This window comes from Phocoena sinus, chromosome 11 (genome assembly GCF_008692025.1).
Source record: "Phocoena sinus isolate mPhoSin1 chromosome 11, mPhoSin1.pri, whole genome shotgun sequence".
Taxonomy (NCBI): domain Eukaryota; kingdom Metazoa; phylum Chordata; class Mammalia; order Artiodactyla; family Phocoenidae; genus Phocoena; species Phocoena sinus.
Genome location: NC_045773.1, coordinates 8,898,299 through 8,913,161, shown reverse-complemented (window position 1 = coordinate 8,913,161; position 14,863 = coordinate 8,898,299). Strand labels below are relative to the sequence as shown.

The following is a 14,863-nucleotide window of genomic DNA, read 5'->3' as shown; positions in this document are numbered from 1 at the left end:
CTCCAATTTTGGCCGGGGGAAAATCGTTTCTGCAGTAGTGGTCAGTCTTTTCTCTCACCTCTTTCACCTGCCAGTGTTCTTGATTCCCCTCTCAGATTCTGGGTTTCCAGCATTGAGTAAAGTGGATGGAAGCTCCGAAATCACTGGGTTTACAGAGGAGCTGGGAGACAGATTTTAATGAGTCACATATCTGCACAAGTACAAATGGTGTTAAATTCTTTGAGGAGGGATCCTTGAGAGGTTATAAAAGGAGGAACCAGCCCAGTGAGGGTGGGGCATCTTGAGCAAGTGTCCGGTAAGCGGAAGAGGTATTGGACAGCTAGTTACAGCACAGAAGCCACTGTGGGGCAGGGTGCTTCATGGGACTCATAGAGCCAGGAGAGAGAAGCCACCTGGTGTGTGTCCCTTTGAGACGATGCTCAGCTAGGAGGCTAAAGAGCAATAAGAAGCCACTGAAGAATTGAGGAAAAAAGGTGACGTGATCACATCTCCATGCTAAAGCCTCCTCCTGGCTCTAGTGCAAAGGATGGGATTAGGAAAAGGCCAGCAGGAAAGAGAGGTGAAGAAATCGCATAGAAAGCTTTTGCAGAGGAGGTGTGATAACAGGTGAGAAAAGAGGATTCATTTCTCTAAGGCGTTCGTTTCTGTCTCTTTTGCTCCCGACAATTAAAACGGGATCCAGCACCCAGTAACCTTACTTAATATATAGTTTGTTGGATAAAATAATTAATGTAAGTGATTGCAAGAGGGAAACCCAACACAAGTTGTTGGTCACTTAGATATGGGGGGAAGGGGTGGGGACCAAAGGAAAGGAAGATGTCAGAGATGACACAGCTTCTGGTTTATGGATTGATAAAGCTGCCATGCGCTAGGGCTTTGTCCTTCTTTTGTCATTGCCTCTGAGTCAGCCAGTGTTTTCTGTAAAGGGCCAGATAGCAAATAGGTTAGGTTTTGCGGGCCATGCATTCACAACTACTCAGTTCTACCAGTGTAGCCTAAAATCGGCTAGAGGCAATATGTCAATGAACAGTGTGGTGATGTTCCAGGAAAACTTTATTTATGAAATCAGGTGGTGGGCAGGATTTGGCGCACTGGGGGCCAGAGTTTGCCAATTCATGGTGAAGATCAAGAATTCAGTTTTGAACAAGTTTATCTGAGGTATTTTTGAGGCATCCACGTGAATATGTTTACATTGTAAATTATTCTTAAATCCGTGCTTTAAAAAACTACTTTCAGGCTTCCCTGGTGGCGCAGTGGTTGAGAGTCCGCCTGCCGATGCGGGGGACGCGGGTTCGTGCCCCGGTCTGGGAGGATCCCACATGCCGCGGAGCGGCTGGGCCCGTGAGCCATGGCCGCTGAGCCTGCGCGTCCGGAGCCTGTCCTCCGCGACGGGAGAGGCCACAACAGTGAGAGGCCCGCGTAACGCATAAAAAAAAAAAAAAAAAAAAAAAAAAAAAAAAAAAAACTACTTTCAAATGTTTTTAATAATTCAAGCAAGATTAAATACCTGATGTTTGATTGGTAAGCATCATTTAGGGAACTGTGTCCCCAGGCGGGGACTAAATAAGAGATGATTTGTAGGTGACATGCACATGATAAAGAGATGGCTCTCCTGGCAGTTTTGTTTCTGGAAGGGTTAGCTAACTAGTGTTAGCAGATATGTATTGTTTGGCCAACTGAGTATATGGTAATTTTGAAAAAGCATCAACATTGTGAAAAATCGAAGGTTCCCCAGAAGGCTGTCCTGATTCTTCTGGAAAAAATAAAATTAAAAAAAAAATAAAAGGAAGATCTGAAGCCAAGTAAAGATAATCCTTTTTTAGTTAGAGGTATAGAAAAAGGTGTGATAAAGAAAAAAATGTAGAATTACTTTGGGGGCAAACTGTTCGATCGGTCTGGGAGCTTTTAATTATGCAGATTTAATAAATACCACCCGCCTTTCCCCTTGTACTTAAGGAAAACGCAAGCATTGAAATAGTAAATGCAGGGCTTCCCTGGTGGCGCAGTGGTTAAGAATCCGCCTGCCAATGCAGGGGACACGGGTTCAAGCCCTGGTCCGGGAAGATCCCACGTGCCGTGGAGCAACTAAGCCCGTGCACCACAACTACTGAGCCTGTGCTCTAGAGCCCGTGCACCACGACTACTGCGCCCACGTGCCACAGCTACTGAAGCCTGTGGGCCTAGAGCCTGTGCTCCGCAACAGGAGAAGCCACCGCAATGAGAAGCCTGTGCACCTCAACAAAGAGTAGCCCCCGCTCGCCGCAACTAGAGAAAGCCTGCGCACAGCAACGAAGACCCAACACAGCCAAAAATAAATAAGTAAACAAAACAAAAAAAGAAATAGTAAATGCAGATCATTTTGGCAGAACTACTAATGAAGTCTATTCTTGATGTATAATTCAATATGTATTTGCAAGGACATGTAATTTATTTTGTGTTCCTTTAGACTTTGTTTTGAGGAGAAGCACTCTTTTACTCTCACATCAGTTGTTTGCTTTATGGGCTGAGCCTTTCTAGGCATTTTAAGTTGTTTAGCGAATGACATTATGAAATATAAGTCCGGAGACCTTCCTGAACTGTGAAAATTTATAATTCCGCTACAGTGCCATACTTTCCCATTAAACCATAAGAGTATAACTGAGCATTTTAGGTGACCTTCTCGGACTTTTAATGAGAGTTAGTGCATCCTAAGGTCAAGAACAGAAGCCTGCAGTCAATAGGTTCTCGAAACAAAGCAAATATTTTCTCCTAAATTCCAGCCCTTCAGAGAGTTTAGTTCATTCTTTCCCATACTTGTCTACATATGACCAGAGGAGCTTTCAAACACCCTGCTGCCTATTTGGAATTTTTAGAAGATCCCCAAGCGATTGAAATGTGCAGTCAAGTTTGGGAACCACTGGCATAATTCAAAAACAGGTCTTAATTCAGAGCAGACATACCGATGGCCAATAGGCACGTGAAAAGATGCACAACATCGCTAAGTATTAGAGAAATGCAAATCAGAACTACAGTGAGGTTCCACCTCACACCCGTCATATGGCCATCATCAAAAAGTATACAAAGAACAAATGCTGGAGAGGGTGTGGAGAAAAGGGAACCCTCCTACACTGTGGTTGGGAATGTGAATTGGTGCAGCCGCCATGGAAAACAGTATGGAGGTTCCTTAAAAAACTAAAAATAGAGCTGCCATATGATCCAGCAAGCCCACTCCTGGGCATATACCCAGACAAAACTATAATTGGAAAAGATACATACACCCCTGTGTTCGTAGCAGCACAATTCCCAATAGCCAAGATATGGAAACAACCTAAATGTCCATGAACAAAGGAATGGCTAAAGAAGATGGTGTGTGTGTGTATGTGTTCGATACATACATATATATAAATATACATATATACATATATATATATCTCCAATGAAATATTACTCAGGCATCAAAAATAATGAAATAATGCCATTTGCAGCAACACGGATGGACTTAGAGATGATCATACTAAGCGAATTAAGTCAGAGAGAGAAAGACAAATACCATATGAAATCACTTATGTGTGGAATCTAAGATATGACACAAATGAACATATCCGTAAAACAGAAACAGATTCACATGGAGAACGGACTTCTGATTGCCAAGGGGTGGGGGGAGGGGAGGGAAGGAATGGGAGTTTGGGGTTAGCAGAGGCAAACTCTTATATACAGAATGGGTAAACAACAGAGTCCTACTGTAAGCACAGGGGAGTATATTCAATATCCTGTGACAAACCATAATGGAAAAGAATATGAAAAAGAATATATATATATACACATATAGCTGAGTTGCTTTGCTGTGTAGAAGAAATTAACACAACGTTGTAACTATAGTTCAGTAAAAATTGTTTTAAAAAAAGGTCTTAGTAGCAGTACAGGGCTGTCCACATCTTGGACCTCGAGGTGCTTTACAGTGAGATGAAACTCTAAATCCCTCCATGGGTGCCCAGGGACTACCATAGTTAAAAACGAGTCAATTATGTACCCTTTTATGTACAATCTTTTATATACAGTTTAATGAAGAAGGTGTATGGCATTTTCTTCCTAGAGCATATTAAACACGATGAATTGTACAAATAATTCCAAATTTTGAATAAGTAGAATTTGAATTAAGTGCGTTTATAGCAGTCCCGAAATTCTGTTTTATAGTCCAGTCCTGCTGCCTAAAATTTAACAATCGGGGCTGAGGCTTAAAAAAAAAAAAAAAAAAAGACATTGAGATACTACAAAATTCCTTGTAAAGCCATTCTACCTTACCCACTCCCCACCGGAACCTAAACCTGGTTCTTTTCTAGTATTAGAAATTCAGCATTCTTGTGCATTTTTCCTGAAAAGATTTTTTCATAAATTAGCCAGGACAAATATATTTTAATGAACAAATGGTGTTTAATAAGAAAGCTCTTGTTAAATTAGCTCATTCTATTAAGGTTTTAGTAAGTTAAAATGATGCTGTTGCAAAGAATTATGCAACAAAATCACCAGCCAGCTCGCTCTACAGAGTGTGCGCTGGAAAATGCAAATGAAATATATCCCTGCAGTGACACAGTTTTCCTTCAGAGAGAAAATGTCTTCTAGATAAAAATGGATGCACTGAACAGCGTTTATAAAAATCTTCTCTGTTTGATTCCTGCATTTGGCAGTAAGACAGCAACTCATTGGGTTTTATTTTAAAATTCCAGTGATTATAAGGTTTGCACGTCCCCGGTGGAATAGCTTTCTCTGCTAGAGCCAGACCCCAGTTTTTCCTTGCCAAACACATGTGCTAAAGAACTTTAGCTGACAGGTCCTTTTTCATTCTCTCTGCGCCTGAAGCAGTGGAGTCACAGCTGATTTTTTTTGAGTCCAGGTGTTTACCACCCTCTTTTCTGAGTGCTTTCAGGAGACAAAGACAAGTGTATCCGATCACGTGTGATGCACAAGTTTCCTTTCCTCCTGGAACTATCTACTACCCACGCAAGAACTTGAATTATTGCCGAACTGTCCAATACTCTCAGGCCTTCACGTACCAGCTGCAGAAATAAGAAAGAGTGTGTTAGAATGTTTGACTGCAAGTACTGGGCTACCCATGAGGTACTGGTTAACCAAGGGAAGTTTATTGTTTCATGTTCGCAGTTCAGGGTAGGGTGGTACCAGTGTTGGTTCATTTGGTTGACAAAATGATGCCGCTGTTGGGGCTTCCCTGGTGGCGCACTGGTTGAGAGTCCGCCTGCCGTTGCAGGGGACACGGGTTCGTGCTCCGGTCCGGGAAGATCCCACATGCCGCGGAGTGGCTGGGCCCGTGAGCCATGGCCGCTGAGCCTGCGCGTCCGGAGCCTGTGCTCCGCAGCGGGAGAGGCCACAACAGTGAGAGGCCCGCATACCACAAAAAAAAAAAAAAAAAAAAAAAAAAAAAAAAAAAAAGATGCCACTGTTAAAATAAATGATTAAAGAAGACAATTTAGGCAGTACAGACACACTTTATTTAACATTTTGTGGACAGTCTTCTTTCAGAGAACTGCAAAATGGGGTGGAAAGCTCTCATAGGATAAAGAATAAGGAACATATAAAAATTATCTGATGGGCTGGGAACACACAGTCAGCCCTTTTTGGGGTGAGAAGCCCCTGAGTTGACATAGCCTTTGGAGACTGGCTGACTAGATGTACTGCATTTCTGTTCGAGTGAAGCTTGTTCACAGGAATGTGGAAGTTATCTTAGTTTTGGCTTACTGACGTGGCACCCCACACAGGAGTGGCTCCATGTCGAGCCTAGAAAGTTACTTTGAGAGCATCAAAGATACAAATTCTGTTTTTGTTTTTGTTTTACTATCCTCAGCATATCAGCTTTGTTCCTTCAGCTTGTCTCTTCATGGTGGCACAATGGCTGCTGCAGCTCCATCTATCACATTTGCACACATCAAAGGCTGAAGACAGCATCTCTCTTCTCTGTGTCTCTGCTTTAAAGAGTGAAGAACGCTTTCCTAGGACTCCACAAAAGGCTTATTTTTCTTTCATTGGCCAGGATTACCTAATTTTCTCTTTTTTAAACCATTGATTCACGTATCCATAAAATCTATGCGCCATGCATGGTGTTAATTGATGATACTAGCTTTACAGGTGTATTCTCTTGCCAAGAGCTGAGATCTCAACAGTCCTTTGCCATGAGCCAGCTAACTGAGCTGATCCAGTATCCAATAACCATAAACTTGGGATGTCCAGGAAGAAAATGCATTCTTATCGGGGAATTTAGAACTGTATCTTCTAAAGAAGACAATGGTAAACATCCTAGCCTTTTTCCTAATCTTTGTTGACCTGAAATAAATAGACTGACATATATTGTTCCAGCAAAGATGGGTTTATTTGAGATCACCAAGAGCATTGCAATTCGGGGTCTGAAACCGTGGCAAGCCAAATGCAAGACCCCTCACAGCAAGGAAAGGAGAACACTTTTGTAGAGGGGAAAAGGAAGTTGGAGGGCAATAGTAAAAGGTTCATGGCTTTTCATTGGTCGAGTCCTTGCCAAGGAAGAGGAATCTTCTTCCCGTTGGGTTCAGCTATGGGCACAGGGCGTGAGATCTCCCCCTTCTCCTGACACTCTTTAATTGAGATTTCTATTTATTAATTTTTTACATCTTTCTGCAATTTAACTTTGGCTTTCCAGCTAACTAAATAAAACAGTTTTGTTGCAGAGTTTAGAACAAACTTGAAATTTGCATTCCTTCTAGCCTTTTGACAAAGTCAATTGACATTACAGTTAATTTTTCAAAACCCTAAACTGTTACCCTCTTTAAAAAAAATAGGTGCCCCTGGTCATTTGCAGCTCACTGTTTCTTCTTATGAAACAAGGCACTAAATTTGTGTGGATAGGTAAAGATATACACAAATCGTATGTGTCACTTTAACAAAATTCTCTTAAAGGTTAGTTGGTACCTTTATGGAACATAAATTATATTTTCAATAAATAATGATTTTTGTTGGCAAAGCAAGTAAATTAGACCTCTGTTCGTTTGGAGCAAGAAGCAACTTTGTTGCTTTAATATATACAATTAAATTGAGTTGAGATCTACTTTAAATGAAAATTGAAAACAAATTAAGTAGTCAGTGTAATGTTTGTGGTTATAGCTGTTGTATACATTTGGTTAAGCTGAGAAAAAAAGCTGTTCAGCGTTGCTGACCGTTTTATTTGTGGTGAGGGGGGATTGCAAGCTGGCAACATAGGAAATTGGCTATAAAGTATTACATATAATGATAATTTGTTTTTATATTTGTATGAGCCCTACATCTATTCCATAGCTTAAGTTTAATCATATGGCATATTAGTTCCCACTCGTGTTGGAATCAGGCAATCTCAAGTTTAGCTAATGATGTTTATTTGTAAGTTTTTTTTGGTTAGTCTTTCTTACTAACCATGTGTAGGGCCTTTTACTTTGATATTTTGAAACATTTGTGTTAATAATAGCAATGTTTTAGGTTCCAACTTCTTGAAATTGGACGTTTATAAAGTTAATGCATGTCTTTTTCTCTCTTATTACAAATTATTTCCTTAATTTTATGACTTTGGGATGGCTGACAATGACCTACTGGTACAAAAATGATGATATTGAGAAAGAAATGATTATGTTTTATATCTGGTTAGATTTATTAGTGCTGACTTGGGCTTTGTGCTCAGGCAGATGAGTTCATAGGAGTCATCCAAAGATACTTGGGTCTCTGATTAAAGTTTAAATTCAATCACTAGAAGGTTATAGTATTTTATAAAGTTTAATCCTTGAACCGTTCCTTTCCCCAGAGTTAACTACATTTGACTCAGATGTTGAATGTAGTTCTCATTCAAGTTTTGATGGAAGTAGCACACCTTGCTATACACTGCATCCTGTTTTAACAGAGCATTCAAATTCCACTGAGCAGTAAATTAGTTCCCCCCCCTTATGTCTTAAAAGTATGCATTGAAAAAAGGCTCAGGGACTTCCCTCGGGGTGCAGTGGTTAAGAATCTGCCTGCCAATTCAGGGGACACGGGTTCTGATTCATGGTCCGAGAAGATCCCACATGCTGCGGAGCAACTAAGCCTCTGAGCCACAACTACTGAGCCCGTGTGCCACAACTACTGAAGCCCGCATGCTGCAACAACTGAAGCCTGCACACGTAGAGCCCGTGTTCTGCAACAAGAGAAGCCACCACAGTGAGAAGCCTCACACCACAACAAAGAGTAGCCCCTGCTCCCCGAACATAGAGAAAGCCCGCACACAGCAACGAAGACCAAACGCAGCCAAATCAATCAATCAATAAAAATAGTTAAGACTCTTCAGTATCATTCTAACCTATATTTTTGTTCACATATCTTAAAAATTTGATAAACTAGATATGGGGAATATCAGCCAGATTTGTCCATTGGAATGTATTCGTGTATTTTTTAAGTACATCTTTTGCAACACGTGATACTAAAATTATTCATTTACTAGGTATATTTTTCAGGACCCTTGGTTACAAGTAAGAGAAATGCGATTCCACGTGCTTCAGCATAACAGAGTTTACTGAGTCACATAATGACACAATATAGGGAAAACCTGCTTCAGGCAGAGCTGTTTCCAGGAGCTTCAACAGGCTTATCAGTAATCTTTCTCTTCAATTCTCTACTCTGCTTTCCTTGATATTGGCTTCTTCCTCTGAGAAATAACTTCCTCTTTATAGCCATGAGCACCAGCATCTTTACATCCTGGAACCTGCAAATCCAGCAGAAACAAAGATTTTTATCCGACGTAATCTCTGTAAAAGCCGTGAAGTTAAATGCTGTGCCATTCTGTAATGACCCCATCCCTGACCCAGTCTCTGGGGCTAGGAGGTTGGAATGTATCAGTAGTTGACAAAGTGTGATGGCTAGAGAATCTCCAGCAACACCATCTGTGATTTTGTTAGAAATACATACTCTCGAGCCCCATCCTAGTCCCAGTGAATCAGAAAATCTGAGAGTGGGGTTCAGCATGCTGGGTTGTAAAAACCCCTCCAAGTGATTCTAATGTGTACTCAAGCTTGAGAATGACGCAGTATCCTAATTGGCCCAGCCTCGGTCTTGCTTGCCACCCCTGGAGTTTCCGTGTAAATCCCATCTCACAGAAAGCACATAGGGGAAAAAAAAAAAAAAAGTGAGGAAATGATATCAGGAAAAAAGGAAGAATAGATGCTGTGCTGGAAAAGATGAGATATCAGCCCCGTAATAAAGTTCTTCTTTGTTTCTGATGCCATTATTTCTCAGAAGACTGTTAATTATGAATTCCCTTCCAGAAAGCCAATATTCTAATTAAGCAAGCACACGTTCATCTTCCTCTAGGATATAGTGTTTTAGTTTAAATTTCATCTCCAAATAGGTACATGGCTCATCTTGAAAGGTTTCCAGACCATATTACTTTCTTATCAAATGCTTCGTTAACTACAATTAAAACTTTCAATAATGAACCTTATCACTCCTCTGCGATAAATAGAATAGGTTCATTTGCTTCAAAATTTCTCAATGAAAATGACAGTGATGCCTACAGAATTTTAGAAAAGGTGGTTACCACTGCAATATCATCCAAAATAATTTAAAAACAATTAAAAAAAACAAAAGCATCTAATAAGGGAAATGAATATAGCTTTTCACGTTACTTAAGATTTTTAACTGAATTTGGGACATTTGCACTTATTACCCAGGAGGCGGCAGTAGAGAGCATGTCAGTCGTCTCTGACTTTATCTAATCCTAAGAATCCTCTGAGTACTTGTTGAAAATGAAGATCCAAAGGCTCCTTTTCAGGGTATTCTTATTTGGGGGGTCTAGGGTGGGAACAGGGAATCTGTACTTCCGATAGCTACCACAGGGAATTCTTACAATCCGGCATGTTTGGCACACTCTACAGTGGTGAAGACTGAGGATGCGACAGTGAAATGGCGTGGGGTTGAATCTGGGTTGTAGCTCCTGCAGCTGGGGGTTACTTTACCTTGTCAAGTCTCACATGTTGTTATCATTACTGTTTGTTGTTATTATTCTTTTTCTTTCCTCTTAACTAATCTACCTGTTGCACCTTCTTATTTCTTGTTGCAGATAGAGGACATGCAGTGGGGTAAAGGACTCCGGGAGATCCCCCCGTCAGTGTGTACACTGCCATGCAAGCCTGGGCAAAGAAAGAAGACACAGAAGGGAACTCCTTGCTGCTGGACCTGTGAGCCTTGCGATGGCTACCAGTACCAGTTTGATGAGATGACATGCCAGCATTGCCCCTACGACCAGCGACCCAATGAAAACCGAACCGGCTGCCAGGATATCCCCATCATCAAACTGGAGTGGCACTCCCCCTGGGCCGTCATCCCTGTCTTCCTCGCCATGTTGGGGATCATCGCCACTATATTTGTCATGGCCACTTTCATCCGCTACAATGACACTCCCATCGTCCGGGCATCTGGGCGGGAACTGAGCTATGTTCTGTTGACGGGCATCTTTCTTTGCTACATCATCACTTTCCTGATGATAGCCAAACCTGATGTGGCAGTGTGTTCTTTCCGGAGAGTTTTCTTGGGCTTGGGTATGTGCATCAGTTATGCGGCCCTTTTGACAAAAACCAATCGGATTTATCGCATATTCGAACAGGGCAAGAAATCAGTGACAGCTCCCAGACTCATAAGCCCAACATCACAGCTGGCGATCACTTCTAGTTTAATATCAGTTCAGCTTCTAGGTGTTTTCATTTGGTTTGGTGTTGACCCACCCAACATCATCATAGACTATGATGAACATAAGACAATGAACCCTGAGCAGGCCCGGGGAGTTCTCAAATGTGACATTACGGATCTCCAGATTATCTGCTCCTTGGGATATAGCATTCTTCTCATGGTCACATGTACTGTGTATGCCATCAAGACTCGGGGTGTCCCAGAGAATTTTAATGAAGCCAAGCCCATTGGATTCACCATGTACACAACATGTATAGTCTGGCTTGCCTTCATTCCCATTTTTTTTGGCACCGCTCAGTCGGCGGAAAAGGTAAGTGAAAATGCACACCGCATACCAATGCATTTCAAAAATGTGTTCCTTTTTGAAAATATTGAAGCCAAATCGATTGTATAGAGCAAGAGGTTTTAAAAATGCAGAATGGTATTCCCAAGACTAGACAAATCCTGAGTGAATGGGCATCAGTGCTACAGAAGTCCAAAACCTGCCTTGGGCTGTGCTATTGGGTTGGCCGAAAAGTCCGTCCAGGTGTCTCCGTGACATCGAACCCAAAACCCGAAAGAACTTTTTGGCCAATCCAATACATTCATTCCACTGGAAACCAACCAGAGGTGTAGCCTTTTCAAGTCAACTGATTAGAGAGTGGTGCGATGTAGCAAGAGATTATGCAGTATAACATAATCCAATCTGTCTAAATTAAACCTTCCTATTCATTCATTACCCACTCCCTCTTCTTTCATATGTATTTCCTTGGGATAAGAGGGGAGGGCCACAGTCCGTTATTTCCCAGGATAAGGATGGTCATCACCAGCTCTCTCTCTTCCTAGTGGCTGTGTAGGCGCTCACTGTGGATTGGATCATGTGTGTGAACTATACAACATATGTCTGTATCTGCGTGTATCTCTAAATGGGTGGATATAGGAGACCTTTGGTTGTCATTCCGGTCTATAGGCTCCCTACAGCTAGATGTACAGTAATTGCCTCAAATGAGCCAGAGCGATATCAGAGACTCAAGTCTCCAGCAGTGGGAGGGCCGGTATGTCACAGGGGAAGTGTCATCTGGCTGCAAAAGTTCAAAGTTTTCAAAATTGGTGGGCCCTAAAATGTTGATCCTAGCTATGTTCAGTGTACATGACCTCCTCCTCCCCATATATAGAGTTTTATGTTTTTTATGAGTCTGTAAGCTAGGCAGTCCTAATATGTTGAATCTTAACGCGACTAATATATGTGTAGCTGTAGGTCTGACATGTGCGCGAATCAGGCAATGCTACCGTGTTGATCCTAAACGTGATTCATATACATCTGTGCTCACCTGGATATTGTTTTGTATATATGCAAACTGGGCAATGCTAATAGGTTGATCTTAAGAAGATGTGGTGACCTTTACTCAGTGAAGGTAGCTCTGGCATGTCGGTACAGCTGAAGCCAGAACTGAGACTTAAGTCCTCACTGGCACGCTCTACAGAGAGAGCACAGTTACAGCTTGATTAGAAGTCAGCACATCAGGCGTCTAGCCTGGTACCGCGTCACTTTGGAGAAGTCTCTTCAACATTCAAGGACTTAGCGCCCTAAGTGGGGAGAGCAAGGATTGAAGTAGAAATGTCTACAAATTTACAAATCTCTGCTTCTGGGAATTAGTTGAATCCGGTTGTTTATAATCATAGAAAGGATTAATGGACTTTGACTGGTTTTCCAACTGAAAAGGTGTCTTTTACCTAAACGGTTTGATTTAGCAGCTATAAGATTGGACTGTGTTTAAAATGAAAAAGGCAAATATCTTATGAAAGCACATGGAATTCTAAAACCAAGGACAGTGAATGGTTCCAGATTACGGTTTTAGTCGTAAAAGGAAGTTCTTAGAGGAAGTTCTTCTTGAACATATGCTCAGTGAGCAAAGTGTGTGTCCGGAAGTATGTTTCAAATTCATAATGCATGTTTACTGTCTGTGAAACCAACTTGAACTTCATTTCATTGCTTTATCCCTGGGGCAAGGGAGTATTAAAATATGAGGTAGGGTAGTGAAATGCAGTGTATGGCAGTAAGTTGATAATCATGGACATTTTTGTGGGGTCTGATGTTCATCATCAAAGCCTATGGAGAGAAACATTATTCTGTTATTAAACACAATTTCCCATGCAACAGAATAAAAATATTAGAGCTTTTTCTTGTAAATTTATGCTTGAGGAATATAAAAGGCAGGGATCATTGCAGTTGTCCTATAGATGAGCCTTGTTGTAATGCATATTTGGCATTATAGGTCTCTACCATCTCGTTTGTCATTTCTAGCCGTTTCCAGTCATGACTCTGAATCTTGTCAGTTAAGATCAGGGGTATAATTTACTCATTTAAAAACCTGAGAAGGATACAAGTTTTCAGGAGCTGGATCCACTGATTCTGGTTGTTCTAGAAAACATTGCATACGTAGAACCGGACTACAGGAAAAACTAAGCTGTCTTCAAGCAGTGCGCTTTGTATACCAGAATTTAGAAGGCACATTATTTCTCTTTGTATACTCTCAGTGGATTATGATGTTTTACGTTGGCACAATTAAAGGTACCAAATTGCCAACTGGGAACAGTGAATTTGGAATGAAAATGCGCGTGCCTTCATGCCAGGCATATGGCTAGAGTACATGAAACCATGGAATTTATTTTTTTAATTTTTAAAAATTTTTTATTATCCTTTTTTTTTTTTCTTATTAGTCATCAATTTTATATACATCAGTGTATAGAGGTCAATCCCAATCGCCCAAGTCAGCACACCACCATCCCCACCCACCGCGGCTTTCCCCCTTTGGTGTCCATATGTTTGTTCTCTACATTTGTGTCTCAACTTCTGCCCTGCAAACTGGTTCATCTGTACCATTTTTCTAGGTTCCACATATATGCGTTAATATATGATATTTGTTTTTCTTTCTGACTTACTTCACTCTGTATGACACTCTCTAGATCCATCCACGTCTCCACAAATGATCCGATTTCGTTCCTTTTTATGACTGAGGAATATTCCATTGTGTATATGTACCACAATTTCTTTATCCATTTGTCTGTTGATGGGCATTTAGGTTGCTTCCATGTCCTGGCTATTGTAAATAGTGCTGCAGTGAACATTGGGGTGCATGTGTCATTTTGAATTATGGTTTTCTCTGGGTATATGCCCAGTAGTAGGATTGCTGGATATATGGTAATTCTATTTTTACTTTTTAAGGAACCTCCATACTCTTCTCCATAGTGGCTGTATCAATTTACATTCCTACCAACACTGCAAGAGGGTTCCCTTTTCTCCACACCCTCTCCAGCATTTGTTGTTTGTAGATTTTCTAATGATGCCCATTCTAACTGGTGTGAGGTGATACCTCATTGTAGTTTTGTGGGGGGTTTTTTGTGTTTTTTTTTTTTTTTTTTGCGGTACGCGGGCCTCTCACTGTTGTGGCCTCTCCCGTTGCGGAGCACAGGCTCCGGATGCACAGGCTCAGCGGCCATGGCTCACGGGCCCAGCCGCTCTGCGGCATGTGGGATCTTCCCGGACCGGGGCACAAACCCGTTTCCCATGCATCGTCAGGTGGACGTTCAACCACTGCGCCACCAGGGAAGCCCCATTGTAGTTTTGATTTGCATTTCTCTAATAATTAGTGATGTTGAGGAGCTTTTCATGTGCTTCTTGGCCATCTGTATGTCTTCTTTGGAGAAATGTCTATTTAGGTCTCCTGCCCATTTTTAGATTGGGTTGTTTGTTTCTTTAATATTGAGCTGCATGAGCTGTTTATATATTTTGGAGATTAATCCTTTGTCCATTGACTCGTTCGCAAATATTTTCTCCCATTCTGAGGGTTGTCTGTTCGTCTTGTTTATTTGCACAGCTTTGCTGTGCAAAAGCTTTGAAGTTTCATTAGGTCCCATTTGTTTATTTTTGTTTTTATTTCCATTACTCTAGGAGCTGGATCAAAAAAGATCTTGCAGTGATTTATGTCAAAGAGTGTTCTTCCTATGTTTTCCTCTAAGAGTTTTATAGTGTCTGGTCTTACATTTAGGTCTCGAATCCATTTTGAGTTTATTTTTGTGTATGGTGTTAGGGAGTGTTCTAATTTCATTCTTTTACATGTAGCTGTCGAGTTTTCCCAGCACCACGTATTGAAGAGACTGTCTTTTCTCCATTGCATATCCT

At 41.3% G+C, this 14,863-nt stretch overlaps 1 protein-coding gene across 1 annotated transcript in view; it reads left to right on the top strand.

The window, feature by feature from the left end:
- GRM7 (glutamate metabotropic receptor 7) overlaps positions 1–14,863 on the top strand; it is an 814,585-nt gene that overhangs the window by 676,668 nt on the left and 123,054 nt on the right. The window contains 1 exon segment of the mRNA XM_032649804.1: positions 10,076–11,011. Coding sequence (XP_032505695.1) covers positions 10,076–11,011 — 936 coding nt within the window.